Here is a 25,128-nt window from a genome sequence, read left to right as displayed (position 1 = left end):
ATCCTTTCTTATCTGACGAAGGTTTGTTGCACTTCTTGGCAGAAGCTGGAGGCATTGCAGCACGGAGTCGGTACTCTCCCGTTCTTGCGCTCGCGGCTCCACCCTGGGCGTCTTTCCGCTGTAGCGAAAAAACTCCAAGCTGTGCAAAAGCCGCTCCCACGCTGCCGGGAAGCCTATCCCCCAGGGTTCCCCCCTGGGATTTTTGGGGGGCGCAGTGCCCTTGCGACTCCCCCAAGCCTCCGAACTGCTCAGAAAGCCCCTTACGAGGCTTTCCGCGCTTCCTCGCCGTCCGCGATTCAAACCGGGAGTCGGAACTCACAACGCCTCTTTTCTTGACTTTGTCTGATGAAATAAATTCTTGGCCTAGTCTTTTGTTGATTAACACTTTCCTATGGAGCCTAGTCACATGCATTTCCTGCAAGCAAATAATGTCCAATTGTTCTTTTTTCAATATGTGAAAGATCCTTCTTCTTTTTTCCGGGGAATTTCCACCATGCATATTCCAACTAAAAAGCTGCAGAGACATCCTGGATCAATCTATAAGTCCTATAGAGATGTGACTTCCTTTTCGTCCAGACCCGGAGGTGGGACAGGTGTTAATTCAGACAAAGGTGATGGCCAGGCTCCTGCTACTCCTTTCCGAAGGTCCTCTCCATGGTCGTTCAGAAATTTTAGTTGGTCTTCTGCTGTTCTGATTTTAACATTTTTTCCTTTGAAATTAAAAGACAATCCTTGGGGAAACTCCCACCTATAGGGAATTGTGTTGTTTCTCAGTAGTCCTGCTAAATCTTTATATGTAGTTCTTAAGTCCAAAAGTTGTTTCAGAATGTCTCTGTAGATTTCTGCTTTTTTACCTTGAATCACCAATGCTTTTTTGAAATGTAGGCCTAAAATTTTTTCACTTTCTTGCCTAGATCTCAAAATGATCAGGCAATCTCTAGCTCTGTCCTTCCTCACCACTCTTCCCAGTCTAAAAGCGGTGACAATTTTAAAGTCCTTATCTTCTTCTATGCCCCAGAACTTTGATAATTCTGATGTCAAAAAACCAATCAAGTCTTCTTGTTCAAGTTCTGGTACTGCTCGTAATCTAAGATTATTTTCCCGATTTTTCAATTCCACCATAGACAGATAGGCCTGCTGTTCACTGATTTGCCTGCACAATGGCCTTACTTCCCTTCTTACTTCCTCGGCCTTCTTATTAGCTTCTTCTGCTTTTTGATTTGCTTCTACAGCCAATTTCCGATTTTCTGTAGTTGTTTGAAGATTCCCAATTACTTGTGTATTTTGGGAGACTTGTTCAGTCAGCTTGTTGATGGTAGTTGTAACTTGATCAAACTTTGTGTTTAAAGCTGCCAGCTGATCCAAAATTTGTTTAGAAACTGGATCAATCCCTCCTGAAGCCATATCTTTTGGAGCTGGCTCTTGGGCTGGCTGAACAACTTCTCCTTCTTGCAATGTTAATACAGTAGGAACAGATGATCTGCGTGGCTGTACAGTCAATGTTGTTTGTAGCAGTTGCTGAGCAGATTGTTCTGCTTTCGTTTTGGCTGCCCTAGTTTTCCTTGTGCCACTCATTCCACAGCTGTCTATGCGTCAAGGTCAAATTGTAAGTCCCATGGGAAAAATAATCCAGAATGTAAACAACCACCCAGAAGATAGTCCAAATAATATGCAGTTCCCAGAGACTTGTTAGTCCTAAATCCACTAGAGGGAGCTCCCCTGTAATTCAGAGGAAAAAGAAACTTTTTCCACCATTAAACAGCAGCCCAAAAAGAAAAAAGATTAAAGAGGTACCTTCAATGCCCCTTTAAACTTGCAGAGCTTTCCCAAAGTAAAACAAAGTTTCAGTAATGGTGCAAGTAGTAGTCTCTTATTTGTATCCAACAGCGCTCAACAATAGCACTTCCACATTTAGTTACAGTTTCCGCAATTTGACAGCTCTTATTGTCCTGGCAGCCCAACGATTTGGTTATTCAACTTTTGTAATCCACTTAATAGAGGAGAGGTTTCAGTTTAAATCAAATCACTCACCAACGACTTAGTCCTTTCCCCTTCCAAATAAACAAATTCAAACTTGCGTGATTATGACAGCTTCCTTTTATAGTCCTTTTCAAAGCGCTCCCCGCTTGCAAAAGTCTTTGCTTTGATCTTAAGCAGAATCGGAAGGCGGACTTCCTGTTTTCACCTCCCGTTTTCAGCCGAATTTAAAGATTTTTGTCTCAAATAAATTCTTATAATCCTTACTCACGAGTGTAGAGTTTTAGAGCCTGATGTTCCAGGAAGAAAGGACAGCGCTCATCAGCAGCAGCCGCGCGGCTTTGCTTCCGCAGAAAGAGCGATGAACCCACAGCACCGCTCCCCCTTCCACGTTCCGGAGCCCCTTACGAGGCTCCTTCACCGTTTCTGGGGTCGCTCCTGGTGCCCGCCGAGTCCCACGGCCACGGGCTCACTCTGCCCGTGGTTTTTCTTGATGGGTCGTCGCTGTGCCGCAGCGCACGACCCTTTTCCGCGGAGCCCCTCTTCAGAGACCGAAGAGGACCGCCATTGCTGTTTCGCGCCGCCTCCGGAAGTCAACCTATTTTAATTTTCTAAATGCTTCCAGAATAAAGTTTCTGTTTTGGTTTTTAATATATTTCATAAGGCTAGTTGTATGTGGAAAACAGGTGATAATGAAAAAAATGTATCTAGTTGTGTGTGGCAAGGGAGGGGAAAGAGATAGTTCTGAACAGTCTGGACAAAAGTGTCAAGGGAATTTGACTTTTGGGAAAGCGACAGTTAGGGAAATTAGGCCAGGGGGTGGAGAGGAGGGAGAAGGAACGGTGGGTCTTGTGAGGATGAAGAGAATGTTATTATAAATTTGTGAAGTGCATCGGATGAGGGGAGATTGGAATCAAAGTCCTGGGGGTGACTATGGTGGACAAAGATGGAAAGCGAGGGGGACAGAATGCTTTGTAAGGTACAGAGAGATCTGGTAGAAAGGACTGCAATGTTGATTCATTTTATGGGAAAAGATACAGGCCTGTAAGAATGTTATATGGTGGAGAAAATTACTTCATTTCACCTCTCCCAATTCTGGGAATAGTAGTGAAATGTGTGTTGGGGGGGGGGGAGAGAAATGGCGGTCAGGCATGTCATTCAGGAATGTATATCCTTATATGTCTGGTGTGGGAAATCTTTGACCCTCAATATATTGCTGAATTCCTATTCCCATCATCTCTGGCCATTGACCATGCATGCTGGGCTCATAAGAGTTATAGTTCAGCAACATCTGGAAGACCAAAAGTTTCCCACACCTATTATACGTGTTGTGCATGAGTCAAGGCTGTCTTTGTGTTGGGGGAGGATATGTGCATTTTGTTGCATGCTTTCCCTGACAATATGCCTTTTGTAGCATTTTTTTTTTTAAATAATGCAATCACAAAATTTGTGCAAATTTCAAAGGGCAGAATTGTGTGGGTTTGAATATTGTTTGGAAACTGCAAATTAGGTAGGTTCACATTTAAATGTGAGATTCAAACGCATCTGTATTCACCTGTATATATAAACGATGAGAGTTTCCCTTCTTTGGTTGTGAAACACAGCACAAAATAATACTGTTACAAAAAAACACCTGCCCAATGTTTGACATCCACTCCAATGTTTAACAACTTAGAATACAGTTCAAATATGGATGCAAGTAATTAAAGAAATTACCTTCTGAGTTGCGCTGCAGATTTGGCGATGAAAAAGCCCATTGTGTCGAAATGGAGTTTAATAATGGAAGGTGGATTGATCAGGATGCTATTGTAAAACAGTTTGAGAACAACAAGAAATGTCATTTAAGCCTCCCTTAGTTTACTGTTTAAACATTTGTATTAAATCTGTACAGCTGCTACATGCAGAATCAGAGACTAGGAGGTGATGGGGAAAGATGGTCTTTAGGGCAAACGGAGGGTGCAAATGCAGATTTGTCCAGGATAACTTGGAAGAGCTTCCCCAATTTACTGAATTCAGTGTCTCCAACAAAATAACTCCAATATTCTATCCTGGTGACCTACTTCTTCTATGGAAGGCAAATATTTACATGAGCAAAAAAAGAGAAAAAAGTAGAGAAGCCTTGGATGTAGTGCCAAGACCTTAGCAACTAATCTGATTGTTCCATCTGCCGAGTGGGGTGACTACTCAATGAGCCAAACAAAGCAGGCAGAGACTGAATTGGGTTTAAATCAGGGGCAGAAAACCTGTTTCCTCCAAATGTAGTTGGACTCCAACTCTCACCAGGCCCCTGCCAACACCAGGGAAAGATAGGATCTGTAGTCCAGCAAGGGGCGTAAGTACCCCATCTCTACTCTAAGTGAATCTGCTATCACATCCAGAGTTTCACCACTTGAATTCCTTACATAGGCATTAAACATAGAATCATAGAATTATAGACTTGGAAGATACCCTAAGAATCACCTAATCCAACCCCTAAAATGCAGGAACATGCAGCCATCCCATACAGGGATTGAACCTGAAACCTTGGTGCTATCAGCACCATGCTCTAACCAACTGAGCTATCCAGGCTGACATAATGGAGTGGTGTTTTGCCTTTTCAAAAGCTCGCCCACACTTCCGTTTGTGTCACCCCTGAAAAGACCCACTCTTTAGCGATAGATCAGAACAAACGGCAATCCAGGGCAAGTCCCAATTGCAATTTGCTCCAATTAAACTCTAAAAAGCAGTTTTCCCTGGAGGAAAGCAGTGGGACAAGTATGGATAAGCCCCATGGGCTTCTGCTGGAGATAAGAAGAAAAAAGTGTTTGGGAGGGGTTATGTTGGAAGAACAAAGATGCTTTAGATCTGATGCTAGCAGAGTTGGGGCAATTTTGTAATGTACAGCCTCCCCTTGGCATGGCTACTCTGAGGCCCAATGTGGCTCTCTTGTCCCAGTTTATCTATACAGAAGAAGAAGAAGAAGAAGAAGAAGAAGAAGAAGAAGAAGAAGAAGAGGAGGAGGAGGAGGAAGAGGAGGAGGAGGAGGAGGAGGAGGAGGAGGAGGAGGTGGTAGAGGAGTTTGGATTTAATATCCCGCTTTATCACTACCCGAAGGAGTCTCAAAGCGGCTAACATTCTCCTTTCCCTTCCTCCCCTACAACAAACACTCTGTGAGGTGAGTGGGGCTGAGAGACTTCAGAGAAGTGTGACTAGCCCAAGGTCACCCAGCAGCTGCATGTGGAGGAGCGGAGACGCGAACCCGGTTCACCAGATTACGAGACTACCGCTCTTAACCACTACACCACACTGGCTCTCATATTTCTTCCTCTGCTTTTCTGTAGTCTCACAGCAATCTGTCCTGCTCAGGTCCTAGGCAGGTTGCTCTGGCCATGGTGACATTCCAACCCAAAGATTTTACGATATCATAGTTAATCCTTCTAAATGCAAGAAGTTCAGAAGGATAGGTGCCCACCTATTTCCTTGCGTGCCAGATCGAAACTCGATAGCAAGCAGCATGAGATCCAGCTTCAAAAAGCACAATCTAAGAAAGAGATTAGTTTGTGTTATTGACAAAGGAACAAGCAAGTGAAGAAAGGAGGGGAATCTGGGGGATTCAGAGTAGCAACCATTGCTGAAAACTTTATCAGTTCTTAAAACCTGCTGGAGACATTTGCGCAACAGGTAAAACACAATGTGAGTGAGCTGTCCCATGAGCTCTACTTGAGAAAAATGATTATGCATGAGTGAAGAGCGAGACCATGTCATCACACACTAGACCCATCCATTGGCTTCCTTTGCTTACAACACAAACCCCTGGATGGAATGAGGCCCAGAAGCAACAAGACTTCTGAATGCCAGTGGCTGTGAAGCATGAGCAGGGAAGTTGTTGTGCTCATGTCATGTTTGTGGGCTTCCCATAGATATCTGATTTGTCACTGTGGGAACAGAATGCTGGACAAGATGAGTCTGGTGTGACCCAGTAAAGATTTCATGTTCTTACTAATCAACTAAGGCAGTGATGGTGGGAAATCCTGGACTTACTTGGCCACGTCTTTGAAGGACATGTCAATAAAATCGTTGGATAGAAGCTGAGTCATCACTTTATAATCCTGGCCTTCTATTTCATGTAGGTGCTTATTCAAATTGAGCAGTTTCTGTAACAAATATCATCATTGTCATCATCATCTGGCCAACTAACAACATCTAACAACTAAGTTAGATGAAATGCACTCTGCTTTTATAAGTTTGTTGATTGCTTGCTGTTTTAACACTTTGATTTCACTGTCAATTTTTGTTGTTGTTTAACTGCTTCAAGAACATTACTGTACCATTGATATAAATAGATATAACAAACATTTATCTTACTAAACCTTGTTCTAGCCTTGCTGCATTCAAATATATATGACCATACACCCACACACACACACACACTGTATTTTTCAGTGTATAAGGCTATTTTTTCCTAAATTTTTGAAGTTTAAAATAAGGGGTCGTCTTATATACAGATAGTGCATAGTGTATTTTCTTAATTTTTGGATTAAAAAAATAGGGGTCGTCTTATACATGAGGGCATCTTATACACAGAAAAATATGGTGTATATGTGTGTGTATATCTATCTATCTATCTATCTATACACACACACACACACACACACACACACAGTGGTACCTCGGGTTAAGAACTTAATTCGTTCTAGAGGTCCGTTCTTAACCTGAGGTAACACTTTAGCTAATGGGGTCTCCCACTGCCGCTGCGCTGCTGGCACACAATTTGTGTTCTCATCCTGAAGCAAAGTTCTTAACCCGAGGTACTATTTCTGGGTTAGCGGCGTCTGTAACCTGAAGCGTCTGTAACCTGAAGCATACGTAACCCGAGGTACCACTGTATAGTAATATATATTTGACCATATCTAACTATTGCCATATATATTTGATGGTATCTATCACCATCTGTTTTGCCATTTGAAGTACTGAGGGGAAGATTGGCTGGTGTCTCATACCAAGATAGGCTGTGCCCATGTTCCCAGGATATTGAATGTATGAAGCATATTTTATTATAATGTAGTCTGTATAAACAGGTCAGACAGCACCTAATCAATCCAATATTAACAGAACAACCTGGAATTGCTGGCTCTTTTCATGTCAATGTTCTTCTCGAGAATAAGATTGATGCTATTACACTGGCTGTAGCAAAATTCCTCTCAGAGGCAGTAAAAATCAGAAATCAGTATGTATAGGCTAAAGCTCCTCTGTTGCCTAGCAAGGCCAAACTTACACCTTATTAACTGTTGATATATACTATTGTTGCACTGTGTACGTTGAGTCTACGGACAGCAAAAAAGCTGTGTGTGTCTATAGTGATACAGAGATAAAAGGGGGAAAGTGAGGGAGGACAGCAAAGATGTGAGGTGTGTGTGTGTGTGTGTGTGTGTGTGTGTGTGTGTGTGCAATGTAATATACTGTCATATATTATTATATAATCTGGGAGTTGCATTCTGATCTACAGTGGTACCTCGGGTTACATACACTTTAGGTTACAGACGCTTCAGGTTACAGACTCCGCTAACCCAAAAATAGTACCTCGGGTTAAGAACTTTGCTTCAGGATGAGAACAGAAATCATGCTCCAGCGGCGTGCCGGCAGCAGGAGGCCCCATTGGCTAAAGTGGAGCTTCAGGTTAAGAACAGTTTTAGGTTAAGAACGGACCTCCGGAATGAATTAAGTACTTAACCCGAGGTACCACTGTACAAGTAAGTTTGGGAGTGTCAGGTATGGAGAGTCCACTGCAAAAAGCAGACCAAAGAAATTCCTTCTGCATCCCTAGCTGCTATCCAGTTATCTAGAGGGCTGCAGGTTCTATGGAGAATCACCCTAGCCCATAGTGATATCCAAACCTGTAAAATATATATCTGTTATTTATTTGACTGTAAACAGTGGAACAGCTGTACTGATAAATCTGCAGTAAGGAAGGCTCTGGTTAACTCAACACCCATTAAAGAATTGGAAAATGAATTACCTTGGAGTCTTCCCTAATGAACAGACTGGTCAACAGTGTAGTCAAGCCGGGCACCACACAACTCTGTGCTATTAATGCAAGTTTGAGCTCAGCAAAGCAGATTATACTATCCCCTCTCCTCCAGTCCCAGTTGGGGATCTTTGGAAGGTAGACCTGTTTCAGGTGAAAAAGGGGGGAAATGTGGAAGGATGAGAAACAGCAGAATATTAAGTTTCCAATTAAAACAGACAATCAGGAGGACTATGTGGCCACTAAGGAAGTGACACCCACCCTGGAAGGATGTCAAGAAAGGAATGTGGCCCTCAGGCTGGAAACATTTTCCCACCACTGGTTTCTAAGCACATAGTTTTACATTCATTTGCAGCATTTTGTTGGTGTCTGAGTCACTAAGGCATCACATGACACTTTGGAACAACCTCACTTCAACTTGGGGTGGTGCCTGAGACATTCCAAGAATATCTCTGAGTTACCACACTTTGGTTTAGGATTTGGGATTCGTCTGCAGCTGATATACACCACAGATAAATAGACAGCCCCACCTTGTTAGACGACTGGATGATCTGTATTATGACTTTGGTGTTTGGGAAGTGATTCTTGATGGACAGTACCCTGAATGAAAAAGAAAATAGTTGTAGTTCCAGAACCATGAATCCCACCCACAGAATCAGAAGAAATGAATCATGTTCACTAACACATTCTATTTCAAATGTTCTGCTTCTGAGATCCATGCTGAGGGTATTTTAATTTTAAAAAAAATAAAATCATAAGCCAATGTGAAAACTAAACTTATCATTGGAAAAATTAAAAATTGAGAGAAACTAGGATTGACAGACTTCTCCATACTTAATCTTGATACAGTATGTATTATACAGATGACTGAGACCCAGTTTTCACTAATGTATTAAGCCTAAATCTCATTTCAGCCACTCCAGATTGCAGGTAGTGACTTACATAAAGGAATAGCCCTCCATTAAAAATATTCTTCTCAGAGAGTAAGGTTTTAGCAAACAAAATTGGTAGATCAAGAAGATGGCTATGTTCAGAGTTTTCCTTACAAATAAATAGATAGATGCATTCACAACTGTGTAATTCTCCACAAGCAATCTAATGTGATTCACTCCACACACAGGTGTACTAGAACTACAGTGGTACCTCGCAAGACGAATGCCTCGCAAGACAAAAAACTCGCTAGACGAAAGGTTTTTCCGTTTTCGAGTTGCCTCGCAAGACGAATTTCCCTATGGGCTTGCTTCGCAAGACGAAAACGTCTCGCGACTTTGTTTCCTTTTTCTTAAAACCGTTAAAACAAAGGGTGCTTAGCTTGAACAGCTGCAGTTGCGACTTGACTTCGAGGAGCAACTGTTAGCACGTGGTTTTGCAGCCTTTTCTCAGACTTTTGCTCACTTTTGAAGCTTTTCCAAAACTTTTCCAGAACTTCTCTTGCATCCATTTGGTAAGTTAAACTTTTAAAACTTTTTTTGGGGGGGTTGGATTTTGGGTTGGGGTGTTTGGGATTCAAGGACTTGGTGTTGTGGGGGGGTTTGCGATAATCTGGGAGCTTGTGGGGCTTTTTTGGGAATTTTTATGATTTTCTGTGACCATTGGGCCAGTTTGTTTTTTTTTCAATTTTTTTTCCTGAGTTTGAATTTCTGAGTGCTGGCTGGCTGGGGGAACAGCTGGAGAGGTTTCTGCAGGAATCTGGGAGCTTGTGGGGCTGTTTTTGGAATTTTTATGATTTTCTCTGACCATTGGGCCACTCTGCTGTTTTTTTAAAAAAATCTGGATTTGAATTTCTGTGTGGTGGGTGGCTGGGGGAACAGTTGAGGAGGGGGTTCTTCAGCAAGAAGCAAAGAGTGGAAGAGGAGCCTTCTTCGAGTGGTCCCCCAGAGTCTTAGAAAATGTACTGTACACTTTGTTGATTTTTAAATGTTTTTCTGTCATGTTTATAAAGTTGATTTATTTTCCCTTCAATTTTTGAACTGCTCTTTACAGTATGTGTGACTTTAAAGAGCAGTTAATAAACTCTTGTTGTACCAAATTTGGCTTTGTTTGGACTTTTTTTGACCATAGGAACGCATTAATTGATTTTCAATGCATTCCTATGGGATTTCGTGATTCGCAAGACGAAAAATTCGCTAGACGACAAAACTTGCGGAACGAATTAATTTTGTCTTGCGGGGCACCACTGTAGGCCTGTATCTGCTCTACATAACAACATGAAAAATGAATCTGAAAAGCAGAGTTTAGCTCTAGAAAACCTACATATCACCTGGTCTTTCCTGGCTTATTCCTATTCAAAAAATGAAAGAATAAGCAACCTACAAGACAATTTTTTAAGATGGTTTGGGTTTATGGTTTCAAAGCTTTACTAACAGAACTTGTTCCAAAACAGACACAAAACAATCAATGTTACATCCAGAAAGTTGTATAAAATCACATGTTTGTCTAAGTATAGGTTCAGCTTCTTACAAATATAAAATAACTATGATCAGAGTTAAAAACAAAGCTCTGTCCTTCTCATAGCCTGCATTCCAGCCTAAGGCGATGTTCTCCTGAAGAGAAATCATTATCCCATCTTTTGTCCTCTGTGGCTTTCAGAAAAAGAACAACTCTCCTCAAAATGGCTGTTTGCAACTGAATAAGTTTTTCATGTGATCTAAAGTTAAACACCACATGAGAGAGCAGAGCAGAGATACTTTAACAGTTAAACACTAACCCATCAGAGAGCTTTTCTTTAACTCCTATGGCAATTCCCATACCTCTTTAGCAATACGTAGAGAATCATTTTCTATTTCAATGTACAATTAAACTATTATACTTAACACTACCCCCCCAGCAAAAAACCCCCCCTGTCTTACCTCATGATGTTAGTAGTATCCTCGATGTAGGGGTTGGCAGAACATGTGTCAGCCAAGACGAGACATGCTTCAGCTTTCCCCATCTATTTCCCAACAAGAGAAGAGAGGGGAGGCTAGAAGTAAGCTGGCAGCCTAATCTTATTCATATTTACTTTAAAGTAAATCTGTGTTCAGCTGGGCTTAGTCCACCCTTACATCTGAACAGGACTGAAGCCTCACCTTTGTACAAGCACTGCTGTTAATAAAAGTCTGGCTCTAATTTGAGCTGAGCCTGACTCGCAAATAGGAGTTGCTCTCTGCCCTTATCAACCCTCCCACCATCAACTAAGAAAAGGGATTGGGGAAAATGTAATCCTCTCCAATTTGATACTCCATTCACAGGCAGCAGCAAATTGGAAAAGCACATTTTGGTGGTTTTCTTTTCTTTTTCAGGGGAGGACAAAAATATTGAAATTATTTCTCAGGAGTGAAGCCTGAGGTCTTCTCTGCTTTTCTAAATTTCCTCCTTGATTTTAAGCTTCACTGCTGCATCAGAGCTCCTCTCAGTAGCCTCAGGCTGACAACCCCTACAACCTAATGGGAGGGTGTGGTAGCACTTGGGTGTGTGTGTGTGTGTGTGTGTGTGTGTGTGTGTGTGTGTGTGAATGTCTGCTTCCAGACCCTCCCTCCATCAGTTCACATGATCCAAATTCAGCTCAATTGTGCAATACATTAAAGAAACAAACGCTCATATAAAGAGAATGGTAAGTTGCAAGGGCAAATATCTGTAGTGGGCAATTGTGAATGTTTCCCAACAGAATAGGGTAGGAATGGAGAATGTGTGGCATTCTGGAGGTTGCTGGAATCCAACTTCCATTCTTGTTGGATGGGGCTGATGGGAGTTTGAGTGTAACAACATCTGGTGGGCCAAAGATTCCTCATCCTTGGACTAGAAGAAGCTGCCAAATAATGGATGAAACCATTGACCCACCTAGCTAAGCATCTACACTGAATCAGCAGCCACTGCTGCTACAATATAGCTATAATAACTATATACTGTACTGTAAATATTGCCCCTTAGGAACAAATCACATGCTTTGGTTTAGTTTCAGTTTCCACTCTGGCTGTTGACAGTGGTGTGTTTTTTATGCCTAGGCAGGAATCAGAACAAAAGTTATTCCGTGGTTCTGATAAAGTTTTCAACTCTTAGTTACTGGCTGTTCATATAGTTACTACTCAAGCTTTGCAGGATAAATATTGGGGGAAAGTTCTGCTCATTCTGCATTCCTTTTCAACTCTGCCCCAGACTCACAGGGACTTGGGATCAACTCAAAATGGAGTGTTACTTTCCTAGTGCAGGAAGATTATTTCCAACTCAAACTCAGTAAACACCTGCAAATTACAAGCAGGGCTGTCGCTCAGTAGTATAAAATCTGCTTGGCACACAGAAAGTACCACACTCATCTCTGGCATTTCAAAGTTAAGATTGGGAACCTCAACTGCTGCAGTATGGACAACGCTGAACTAGATGAGCAATTGTCTGACTTGGTATAATGCAGCTTCCCATATTTCTATCATTCCTTTGGTTCTGCAAAAGAGAATTCACAGCTAAGGCACTCTCCCATTAGACTCTGTTTGTGAATAAGAGGAGGAAGTCCTACCTGAACTCTCTGCAGATCTTCAGTCTTCATCACAGAACCTTGGAAGAAAGTGGAATATGCAGCATAACATCTGAATATAGTTTCCAGTTCCAGACCTGGATCACTTCTAGATAGGAGAAATGTATGCAGAGAGAATGAAGGTGTCCATCAATTCCTGAGAATGAATATATATATTCATATATATATATATATATATATATATATATATATATATATATGTGTGTGTGTGTGTGTGTGTGTGTGTGTGTGTGTGCCTGTGATTCTGTGTCGATGCTTAGAATTTACTAGTGAACTGGTTAAACCAATTCATTTGTGAAGGTGATAGTCTTGGCTGGCCTCATCAGCATCTTAAAGAGATGTCTTGCCAAAGTGACAACTGATTATGCTTTCAGGAGGGAAGCCTGCCCCGCCACCCCCACTTGGCTGGATGCCAGGTCATCTGATGAAGGAAGACAATAGGACAGAGGAATTTGTTTTTGGTGTTTGAGTTTTGACTGGGTTGGAAGCTAGTGAGAAAGGCTTGACTTTCTAGGCTGTGCTGAATCCAAGTGTATGCCTGGGGGGCTAGGAACCAAATGGGGAGGCAAGGTCTGTTGGAATGTTAATGCTGTGAGACCTTCTATCCTATGCTCAGGTTGTACACGTGTATAAATAAAACCATAAATGCTACAAACATCATGGTCTCAGGTGACCTCCATCCCAAGGAAACTGAACCTTGAGTAAGTACTGGGGCACCCCGGAGTCTCTCACCACTCAGATACTGGGGTATGTGCAACAATATATGCTTGCTTTTTCAGTACCGTTCTAAACATCTGCAGTAGCACCCTTGGAAGAAAGTGTGTGTGTGTGTAGCTGGAGCAACAAGAGTGAAACAAGTACTAAATCAAGTAATAATTTTGCCCATCCTGAAAAGTTCAAACCCATCATTCCCTTTCAGCAAGGCAAGGTCCCATTGAAAATTAACCAAGAGTATTTTGTTTGCATTTCTCAAGTACTTCCAACCCTACCTCTTTCTGTCAGTCACCCAGAAAAGAGATCCTTGCTAAAATAAGTGGAGGGAGTGTCCCCCTATGGTTGGGCCTTTGACCTGTGGCAAAACAGCTAAGGATGTCTCAGGAATTGTGCAGTTGTGTCTTCTTATGAAATGTTACTCAGGTACCAGCTCAGATACTTTATGCATCCATAGGTAAGAGAGTGGTTTTGGCTGTTTCTGTGTTGCTTGCTCAATAAAGTAGTAAGAGATAGGTTTTCCCCCCCGCAATTTCATAGTGACTGTCAGCCCCACTTGCTGAGTGCTTTGCTTTGCTTGCACCTGAAACATTTGGTGCAGCACTAAAGAAGGTTAGCATTATATGTTCATACAATGCAAGGTACTTAAGAATGGTGGTTGTGTTGCTAGTAGATGCAAGAATTAATGCAATTTCCACTCCAGGAATCTGGATGGTATGTATTTTTCCCCCATTGAAATCAATGTGATATACTTACTCTCCCAAAAAGACAATCTCAGTGGCAACCTGCCCTGAGCCTGGGGCTAAAAAGTCCCTTAGGAAAGTAGTCACGCTGTGCAGAGTGATATAACCACAGACCACAATATATCTGCAGGAAGAAGAAATGTCCACAGATCATTTTCTTGTCTGGAAAATGTAGCACAACACTACAAATCAGGAAACTGCAGACCAACGTAGCTGCCACCAAGACAATCCAAATCTATATTGAAGTCTGCTTAGAAGCTTTTGTTAATTAAGCAGTAGATAATTCTTAAGAAAATAATAATACAATAAATATTGCAAATTGAGATGTATGCATGTTCACACACAAATATACCCCACTGAATAAATGAGTCTTACTCCCAAGTAGGCATATAGAAGCTCCTTGTCTAAAATTGATTGATTTTGCTATTTATCTATTTTAAAAGTAATTGTGTTTTATCAACCAATATCTAAGGTACTTTTTTATTTAATGAAGGGACAAAGTAGGTTGAAATCTAAAGTTCTGTACTTCACATTGCTCCACCCTCAAACATCTGCATGTAGTGCTGTCAGGCTGGGACTCAACTATGCTTCAGTGCTTTGCGATTTATATGCTGCACCAGAGCATAGAAAACATTATTTGAAAGCAAGATTCTACTGCCCTAATCTACATTCATTTAGAGAAAACAGCATTTCTTGTTCAAATAGCAGGGGTAAAAAGATTTCCCTTGCTCCATTCCTTTAGCGTTCTGTTGGTTTGATCCACCCTGTTTTGCATTCCCCATGAATCCCACTCTATTTCTGCTTGCTGTGATATTTACTCAGATTTTGATTTTTCAAAAAGTGCACCTGCAGATTGGTAAAACACTACACAAAAATAATCTTGATGAAATTATATGTTTTCATTCATATAATGTATGGCTTTTTATTCATATGATGTTGCGTCTAATGATATAATCATTATATCACATATTTAGAGAGCAATCCTATAGTCCTTGGAAAGATGTCACAGAACCCAAGAGATACTGCAGATCTGTCAATGTGCCCTGCATAGAAGGAGGTCTATCCTTGCAGACTACTCCATCGTGGGGGTGAAAACCTCCTCCACATTTGTCAATCCATGCAGGGGCAGAGGAAGGCGGGTGGTGGGGGTGGGTTGCCCCGGGTGTCACCACTGAGGGAGGTGACAAAATGCCGGGTGGCACTCACCGCGGGGCCTGCAGCACGCCCGAGCCACGCGTCTCTCCTGGGAGTGACGTGGTGGCTTGGGCACCTGCAGGCTCCATGCTGCCCAAACAGTCTGCCCACCACCTCCCCCTCAGCTGTAGGGAGGCAGGCAGACTCCTCAGAGGCCCCGCGGAGTCTCCTGCCCCAGCTCGCTCCACCCCGCAGGTGGCTGCCCCTGCCCCTGGGTGCAGGGCATGTACGTCACTCCAGACGCCCGATCGGCTTGCTTTGCCGCTGAATCCACTGTCAGTTCCAAGGATGATAAGAACAAAAACGGATCATTTCATTCCAGGGTGGATTGGGAAAGGCTTTAGAGCCACTGGATCCACAGCTCTCTCACTCTCCTTACGTGATTCCATCACAAGTTGGAAATGCAGCAGCCCTGGAATTGGCATACTGATTTCCTTTCTGTTTGGGAGCAATGGGAGGAAAAATTGGTGGGGAGAGGCACTAAAAGATAAAAATATGGAAAAATGCACACACACACCCTTTTGCTTCTGCCCCATTGGTCTGAGCTCAGCATGGCTTTGGATTTCACCATTCATGTCCCTAGGATTGTATCCCAGTAGTGCAGCTCTATCCTAGCAACATTTTGTTTATACATCTCTATTTTGCCTCAGTTTGACTTTATTTATTTATTTATAAAATCTCTTTAGAATTCAAGAAAAAACACCCACGTGTGGTTAGGAAAGGGCATTGGGAAGGCAAAACGATGCTCACGGGAAACCTAAAATTCTCTAAGGAAGAGATGGATGGGCTGGAGGGAGAGAACAACTAAACTTAAATGTGGACTAAGTGCTTTTGGAATGCAAGTTGTTTTATTGCACTCTTACATTTCAGATAAAAAATGTATAATAAAACCGTATACAAAGAAAAAGATTATGGTTTTCCCTCCTCTCCATTTACAACAGACACCTATGCTGTATGGAAGAAGAGTAGAGCGGGATGCTTAAGAAGACACAAGTGTGCAAAGACACCCCACTATGTGCCCTAAATTGCTATTCTTTTGACATCTACCCTTCACCAGCAGGTTCCAGAGTGAATTATAACCATTTAACATTCAATATTAAAACATCTAGAGCAGGTTACAGTCACAGGAAGAGGGTAGGTCCTGAAGACACCTATGTCATGTGTGAAAGTCCAGGGAAAGGAGATGTGCCTTCAGCAGATGTACAGTATAAAGAGGGCACCAGACACAACCTCTGTGGGGAGGGAATTCCACAACCTAGGAGCTGCCGCAGAAAATGCCCAATCCCTGGCCACAACTCCCCAAACTTATGAGGGTGGTGGAACAACCTAGAAGCACCCACAGAGAAGGAGGAGTTCTTTCAGATATTTGGGGTCTGAGTCATTTAGGGCTTTATAATTAAGGGGAGTGCCAGGAACTGGGCTCAGAAATGAACCGGCAACCAATACTCACAATCTCTTACTCAACAGCAGCCAGTATGATCAGGCAATACCAATCACATTAAACTTTCTCATTCTGAGCTGTTGTTGTTTTAGCAATTAAAATAAAGGAGAACTTGAATCTACTCACTTTCTGCCTTTCACAGCCACGTAGGAACCCTTGTGTAGTTTAGTGCTTCCAACAATGTCTACCATTTCAGGCACCAAATTTGCAAAAAGCATCTAGGACAATGGAAATATACAAGCTCAGTTAAATGAAATGCCGGGATGAAAATTCTTAAGTAAATAAATAGGAAACCCAAGGACGTTTGAGGAAGAAAAAATAAATGTCAGCACTGAGGCTATTATTCACCATACATTTAGAAGTCTTGGGAAGAGCTGCAGCTCGGTGGTATAACATCTGCTTTGTATGCAGGAAGCTCTGGGTTCAACCTTCAGGTATCACAGACTGGCTGGATGCTGAGAAGTGGTGGGAGGCACCAGTTGGGGGACCCCCAAGGGAACCCCATGGGGAAGAAGGCTCAGAGCCAGGGGATTGGTGGTGGGACGATGATGCGTGCTCAGAGGGAGAAGAAGGAGCAGATTGGGAGGTGGAAGTGTCAGAAGTAGAAGTGGTAACAGGATTTAGTGAGGAGGAAGAGACTTTGGCAGAGAGCAGTTCAAACTCCAAGGCTGCAGCAGAGACTGGAGAGAAGGTTGGCCGAGAGGCAGCGTTGAGATAGGCTGTGGAAGAAACCAGGGAATTTCCCCTCTTCCTGCAACCAGCTCTCCTCCCCCTTGGTCTCCTAGGACATGCAGAGAAATGAAAAGAGCAGAGCAGAGATTGGTTGTGTATAGATGGAGTTTGCAGCTGCTTGGGAAAGACCCTGGAGAGGAGGAGCCTTAGGGCAGGCTTCCTCAACCTCAGCCCTCCAGATGTTTTGAGACTACAATTCCCATCATCCCTGACCATTGGCCCTGCTAGCTAGGGATCATGGGAGTTGTAGGCCAAAAACATCTGGAGGGCTGAGGTTGAGGAAGCCTGCCTTAGAGAGTGGTGGGAAGGTGGGGAGCTTCAGTCCTCACAGCTACCTCGTTGGAGTAAGGCCTATTGGGAAGAGTTGCTGGGATCACAAGGTCTGTACTGTTTTGGTTTCTTTGAAATTAAAGGGACAGACACTGTTTCAACCTATGCTTGACTCTGACTCCTGGCATCAGGTAGGGTGGGAAGAGACTCCTGCCTGAAACTCTGGTGGGTCACTGCCAGTCAGTGAAGACAATGCTGAGTTGGTCTGATTCAAAAGAAGACTGTTTCCTGCTCTTCCTAGTACACATAAGATGTCATTGACCTGACACACTTAATGGACTGAAATTTCTCAGACAGAAATTCTGACTAAGGTTTTGAGGAAATGGGGGGAGGGAACTTTCCTCTTGAACTCTTTGAGAATCTCAGTCCTCCCCTTGAGATTATTCAGCAATGTGGCCTCCTCCATCATGTCATCTGTCAGTTTGGCAAATGAGTTACTATAGTGGTTTATGCACTTGGGAATTGCTACTTAAAGGTGCCAATGAAAAAAGGCTGTTCTGTAATGCATCAAATTAGGTAGAACTAAAGATCTCAGATACAGGATTCTGAAGAAGACCGTAGAGCAGATTTGAAAGGGCTAAGAAATTTCTTACCAAGCCAGCAATGATGAAAATAATGATGAATGAACGCCCTAAGGAGGTTTTTACCACCACATCGCCATATCCAACTGTAGACATGGTTACCATGATCATGTATAAGCAATCAAAGTAAGTCAGGCTTTGGGAATTTTTAGTATGTGCCCAGGGATCACCAGAATTTTCGATCTGTGCAAGAAACAAAAATAATAATGAATAAATTAATTAAAATAGAAGAAAAAAAAATGTTGTGTAAAAAAATAATTTCACCTAAAAGCCTGAGCCATTGCAGCCATTGCTTTACGTACCCAATGAAGAAATCCTGCAGCTGTGAGACAAGTGCTGACAGATACAGCTAGGAGTTTGGACAGCTTGACTGCAGTGCTAAAGCGGCAAGGGAAGACATGACCTGAGTGCCAAAGTGCCAAAGTCATCTCTACTTATTCCTCCTAACATTACTCAGATGGGTAGAATCCCACTTGGGCACTGTACCACTATCATAAGTAATTCAACTGGAGATAAATATAGATCCATTCATGAATTATGCTTTACATTCTGACATTTGGCCTGTGGTTCACACAAAGTGACTAACCACCAATAATCACAACATACTGTATGTATGAATTTCCCAACAAAATACCACTTTCCTCTTTATCTTAATTTCTCTCCAGATTTCAGAGTTCCAGGTTTTCTGCTATTGCATCCGAAATGGCACTAACGCATTAGATTTTTTTTTTTTTACTGCTCTGTTTCAATTTTCATATGTTGTACACAGCACATTTTGCCATAGCTTTCAGTTCCTGCAGTTCATTTTTTATCTCCCCATCCATTGCATTTTAAGTAACCTGCAGTTGTGTTTTGATGAAAAACTACAAAAAAGCAATGAATACAACTGCATGTGCTCTTGAATAAAGACACTTTTTGTGTGTGGTGTTTTACCAATGCACAGTAGGACTCCCAAAGGACATGCAGGACATGTAACAAAATGTTGCAGTGCAGCGTATGCAGGGTTCTAGCAAGCCAGCCATACCCACTTCCAGGATATACCATTCCATCCTTACCCCCAGGTTATGCATCCATTCCCCAGTCAGCTAGGATTCTGTGATCACTGAGCATGTTTAGTCCTCAATGGACCGTTTAGGGTTCCCCCCTAAAGTTGTTGTTGTTTCCCAAATCATAAAGCTTTCCCTGACCCTCTGATGCATGGATGATGCCCTTTTGACTACATAAGAAACCACACTCAGTTAGAAAGCCAGTGTAGTGATTAGAGTGTTGGGATAAAGCCTGAGAGACCGGGGATCAAATCCCCACTGAAAATTTGTTGGCTGATCTTGGACCAGTCTCAGGCTTGTGCCAGTCCCAGGAGCCATCCATGCTCATCTTCAACATGCTGCTTTTAATCTAATTTGATTCTAGATTCTTGCTATCCAGGTGAACCAAGAAGGAAATGGGGATTGTGATATTGGCATAGACCTATGTGCAATGCCATTGGGCACATGTGTGTTTAAACACACACCTGTAGCCAGGACAAACTGCAGTGTAATGCAGAAGTCACCTGCAATGAGCTTTGAGCTTTTATTTTTGGAATGAGACCAGTTTCCCAAGAAGCACTTTTGAGGGGCAAAATATACATCAGATCTGGACTGTGTGCGGACTACATAGAAGGTAGTCTCCATTGATACTGAGAATTAAATGTTGTGTGTATACAACATGTTGTGTGTATACAGCCTCAGCTAACGAGTTCTCTATACAGCTAACGAGTTCTCTATACAGGATTCATGGTGATGTCAGGAGGACATTCCACAAGCACAGTGTGGAATTTAATTGGATCCACAGAACTCCAAGGATGAAACACTCTAACTGGCCCCTGACTGCTAGAGAAATTAGAATCATAGAATTGTAGAATTGTAGAGTTGGAAGGGACATCAAGGGTCATCTAGCCCAACCCCCTACAATCTGCAGGAGACTCAGCTAAAGCATCCATGACAGATGGCCATCCAACCCCTGCTTACAAACTTCCAAGGAGGGAGGGAGGGAGGGAGGAGGAAGTAGGAGTCCTTAGTCTAACCTCCACTGATTTATCTTTGGTTTTGTGCTGTCTCTCCAGTGCCGGATTTACGTATAAGCTAAACAAGCTATAGCTTAGGGGCCCACTCCCTTGGGGCCCCCAAAAAATTTAAAGGAAGAAAACCCTGGATGTACATTTCCAAAATATAAGATAAAAATAAAATAAAATAAAACCTACATACAGGAACAGTGTTTTGTGTTGTGTAGGCTCCTCTTTGTTATGTGCAAATCGTTTTAGATACCTCTTAAGTCCTTAAATTAAAATTAATTAAATTAAATTAAATTAAGTCCTTAAATTAAGTCCTGACCTAATGGTCAGGGGTCCCTTTACCTTTTAAGTCCTTAAATTACCATATGGCATATATTCAACAACAACAAAAAACCCAGCGACAATTTGTTATTGACAAAGGACAGCTGGACATATAAAGGGCCCCATTACCTTCAGTAACTCCAGCCCTGTGTCTCTCCCAACCAAAAGCTGTCTGAATCACAATCCTGTGTGCAAAACTCCACACTAAGCAATTGACTTGCTGCCCAGGCTATCAAAATCCCAAGGTGGGGAAGGAGGGACAGAAGGGAAATCTATTGCTTATGAGAAAGGTGGTACGATGCGAGTCTGACTTACGCAGTCGTCGTAATCTGGAGAAACTGTAAAATTTTGGGAAGTTCCATCAGTCTGAGTGCTCGCAAGAAACGTAAACCTATAGGAAAGGATGCAGAGTGAGGCTTTGTGAGCGGGGGAAAATGTCCTTGTATTGGTGAGCATTTGTACATAACCCCTGTTATTATCTGGTCTGCTACGCTTAGGTTGAAAGCCTAAGCTTCCTTACCTAGGTGTAAGTCCCACTGAACTCAGTGAGGTGGACAACTAGAGTATAGTAATGGTTCCTGATGGAAACAGGGTTTTGAGGAGAAGAGTTGGTAGTATTTGATGGTCAGCATGCATGTACTGAGTATTTGGTAGTATTTCATAGCTAATTACATTGTCATTTAGCAGTATGTGCATCAGTTCCTTTCGTATCCTGAAATACAAGGTCAATTGGGCTGATTTTCAGAAAGTTCACATATTTCTGTGTTGCGCTGCACTATTAAAAAGGCATCCAAAGTTGGAGCAGGGAAAGCCTAAGCTTTTGAGTAACCCGGGGCTTCAGTTGTCCCTCACACAGGGGTGTTCCAAGGTGGGGGCGGGGTGTGTCTGCTCCAGGTGCCATTCCAAAGGGGGGGTGTCACCCTGGGGTGACAAAATGGCACGCACCCCTCTGAATGTGCACCACACACCCCAGGACGTGTGCCACGCCCCCACAGATGACATGCCACACCCACTGGGATGCATGCCACACCCCCTGGGACGTGCAATGCTCTGGGTACCGGAGCAGGTTGCTTCGCCTCCTCCCTCAAATCCTGTGGTTTTTCCCTACTGAAAAACAAAACCAAACAGATTGAGGAAATGCTCAGAGCTTGACAGGGAAGGGGGAATATTTAGGTTTGATGGGCAGATCTAACTTTTAACCACAACAATTATGTTCTCAGAGCACTCCAGTTACAGCAATTTGTGGAAAGGAGAACTCTACTATATCCCTCATGGGGACAGAAGCTTGCTCCAGTCAATCGTCCTTGGGGTAAGAGGGTCCTTGGTGTGTGAGTGAGAGAGACTGAGTGGTATTTTCCCTACCTCAGTCTTTCTTGGGAATTTATGCTGTTTTCTATGCAAGTTAATGGAAATATTGGTGTACTCACCAAGCCAGTTTCTTCCTAAATAGAAAGAGATACAGACCGGAGTAATGGTGAAGAAGTCCACAATGGAATTGAGTTCAACCCAGAAGGTCAACTTGTCACTTGCTGCAAAGAACTAGAAAAACTGCACAAAATCAGATGACACAAGGACCATATCTGTCTAGCTGTCTTTCCGCCCACCCACTCATCCAATATCCATCCTCCCAAACTAGCTATGTACACCATTTCAGGGAGGGTGACTGGGTGAAGTTGCTGTTCAAAGCCTTTCTTCTTGCCTGCTTGCCAGCTGATGATCACCCACCATTTCGCTTCAGATATTAGCCCTTCATATGAAAAGCTAGTACAGAGAAGGTTATTATACTGAATCCTGCATCCTTGACCTATCCTCTACTTTTTATACAGTGGTACCTCAGGTTAAGAACTTAATTCATTCTCAAGGTCCGTTCTTAACCTGAAACTGTTCTTAACCTGAAACTGTTCTTAACCTGAAGCACCACTTTAGCTAATGGGGCCTCCTGCTGCCACTGTGCAATTTCTGTTCTCATTCTGAAGCAAAGTTCTTAACCCGAGGTACTATTTCTGGGTTAGTGGTGTAACCTGAAGCTTCTGTAACCTGAAGTGTATGTAACCCAAGGTACCACTGTATATGCTGGAAGCTGCCCAGAGTGGCAGGGACAACCTAGTCAGATGGGCAGTGTCAGAGAGCAGACTGAGGATTACAACTCTGAAGAGGAATGGTGAGAACCTCCCCCTCTTCCTGCTCTTTACCAGGATCCTGAAGCTGCTCAGGAACAGTGGAACAGTATAGATTTAGAGAATTGGTTTGCAGAGGGACACGGTTCGGAAAACAGCAGCTGGGCAGAGCTGAGTGTGAAACAGTTAGAAGAAGCAGAATAGGAAGAGAGAGAGAGATAACTGACTCCCCTTCTCTAGAGAGTGCCCAGCCTATCTCTCCAAAGGCAAGGAGAGCTGATAAGGTTGCTATGCAGAAGGCTCAATGGTTGCGAGATCAGGTTGCAAGAAGGGGAAGTGACGGTGACTTGCGGGGGGGGGGGGGAGGAGGAGGAAAACTTAATTGGGAGCACCTTAGCTCCGAGAATGGCTGCTGTGTTCTTTTGCTGTGATCATTAAACACTCTTAAACTGGTAAGGGTCTCTAAATGCTTTGTTCTGCTGCTGCTCGTCTAAAGGGGGGAGGAAGCCATTCTCCAAAGCCTGACAGGTGGGGTACAAATAATAAAATTCTTATGATGATCATTATTTCCAGCTTGGAATGGGGGAGAAATTGAATGCATTTTCATTTTTCCACCATTTATTTATTTATTTATTTATTTATTTATTTCCATAAAGCTTTTTCCTGATTCAACAAGATAAAGGGGAAAGGGAGAGAGGGAGAAGAAAGAAAAAAAGAAAGAAAGAAAGAGAAAGAGAAAGAGAAAGAGAAAGAGAAAGAAAAGAAAAGAAAAGAAAAGAAAAGAAAAGAAAAGAAAAGAAAAGAAAAGAAAAGAAAAGAAAAGAAAAGAAAAAGGGTTTCCAATTCTCCCCTTGTTATTTATATAAAAAGAATTATTCCAATGGATTTTTATTGTTTATGGTTAATGGCCATCACAATACAATATAAGCACAAATCACACAGCTTCAGAATGAAAGACGTTGCATGCACTGGAACAAGACAAATCTACAATTTCCAGATTTTTTTTTATTATTATTAAAAAAAAACATTCCTTCTGGTCAGCATCCTTAGGGTTTGACAGTTGCACTATCCATAAAGGTTGCCCTTTTTTGCTGCTTGAGCAAAAAGTGCCACCATATAACTGATGCATTTATCAACATCTGCCACCAGCCATTTAATCTAAAAAACATCTGGTTGACCTAAGGTGGTCTGAAAATGGGGAGATAAATTTTGGGAAAGAAAAGAAAAGGCGTTTCCGATTCTCCCCCTGTAAGTTATATAAAAAGAATTATTCAAAGCATTTGCCCCACAATAACATCAAACTATTCTACTTTCTACAAACCAGTATTATCTCAATCTCCCAGCCCAAATATTGCTCATTCATTTTCTTTTTCACACAAAAAGTCCAGAAGTGGTTCCTCATCTATGGAAAGCTAATTGGAAATTTACGGCATGTTTTACATTAAGGGAGAACCTCTAAAAGATGCTATATTGATTGTATTTAACCCCCTGTAAGCTTTCCAAAATGTACAAAATGTTCCAAATACATGTTGGAGATGTGGAGAACCGGGTGGAACTCTCCTCCACATGTGGTGGGTGTGTAAAAAGATTAAGACCTTTTGGAATGATATATATATAGAGAGAGAGCTCAAAACAATGTTAAATGCATCTTTTCTGAAGAAACCAGAATCATTTTTATTGGACATTCCAGGTCCAGACATTGTTAGGAAGATAAGAAAAGTCTTTCTGTGTGTCACCACTGCCACAAGGATACTTATAGCAAAACATTGGAAGAATGACAAAATTCCCACTAAATCTGAAAGCTAGTAGATCTAAATCTAGTAGCTTTCTAAATTAGTAGCTTTCGTAAATCTAAAGCGAGTAGACTATGCTGAATTAGACAGTCTCTCAGAAAAGATCAAAGATAAGTCAAAACAGGAGTTCATTTCAAACTGGGAACCTCTAAGGAGATATTTAAAGGATAATTGTTGCAATCTGAAATTGGTAGCAGCCTTTGAGTAACCTCTGCAAGTAATATAGGTTAAAAGGGAGAAAACAGATTTATATATGTATGAAAATTATTATTTCATGTCTAATATATTGAGGCAATAGGTTTATTAGAGTGGAAAAATTGGGAAAGGATGAGAAGTCAAAATATGTACTAAATATAGTGTAAAGGTAAAGGGACCCCTGACAGTTAGGTCCAGTCGTAGAAGACTCTGGGGTTGCGGCGCTCATCTCACTTTACTGGCAGAGAGAGCTGGCGTACAACTTCTGGGTCATGTAGCCAGCATGACTAAGCTGCTTCTGGCAAACCAGAGCAGTGCATGGAAACGCAGTTTACCTTCCTGCTAGAGTGGTACCTATTTATCTACTTGCACTGCATGCTTTCAAACTGTCCATTCTTTTGTTGGATTTTCATTTTGACAAAACTGACATAT

The 25,128-nt window shown here is 42.2% G+C and overlaps 1 protein-coding gene across 2 annotated transcripts in view; it reads right to left on the bottom strand.

Annotated features, from left to right (window-relative positions):
- The window catches only part of KCNU1 (potassium calcium-activated channel subfamily U member 1), a 103,114-nt gene that overhangs the window by 65,104 nt on the left and 12,882 nt on the right, over positions 1–25,128 (bottom strand). For both annotated transcript variants that reach the window (XM_083480374.1, XM_083480373.1), the window contains exons 5-17: positions 22,019–22,130; positions 20,907–20,982; positions 18,523–18,598; positions 18,233–18,403; positions 16,704–16,795; positions 13,956–14,066; positions 12,471–12,576; positions 10,831–10,913; positions 8,512–8,581; positions 7,973–8,125; positions 5,998–6,110; positions 5,429–5,497; positions 3,694–3,780 (exon numbers count right to left, since the gene is read on the bottom strand). In XM_083480374.1, the coding sequence (XP_083336500.1) occupies positions 3,694–3,780; positions 5,429–5,497; positions 5,998–6,110; positions 7,973–8,125; positions 8,512–8,581; positions 10,831–10,913; positions 12,471–12,576; positions 13,956–14,066; positions 16,704–16,795; positions 18,233–18,403; positions 18,523–18,598; positions 20,907–20,982; positions 22,019–22,130 (1,319 nt within the window). The remainder of the gene's footprint in view (positions 1–3,693; positions 3,781–5,428; positions 5,498–5,997; positions 6,111–7,972; positions 8,126–8,511; positions 8,582–10,830; positions 10,914–12,470; positions 12,577–13,955; positions 14,067–16,703; positions 16,796–18,232; positions 18,404–18,522; positions 18,599–20,906; positions 20,983–22,018; positions 22,131–25,128) is intronic.

This window comes from Podarcis liolepis (genome assembly GCF_965112155.1).
Source record: "Podarcis liolepis genome assembly, chromosome: 16".
NCBI classification, from domain to species: domain Eukaryota; kingdom Metazoa; phylum Chordata; class Lepidosauria; order Squamata; family Lacertidae; genus Podarcis; species Podarcis liolepis.
The sequence above is the reverse complement of the archived record's forward strand: the minus strand, read 5'-3'. Positions and strand labels throughout refer to the sequence as shown.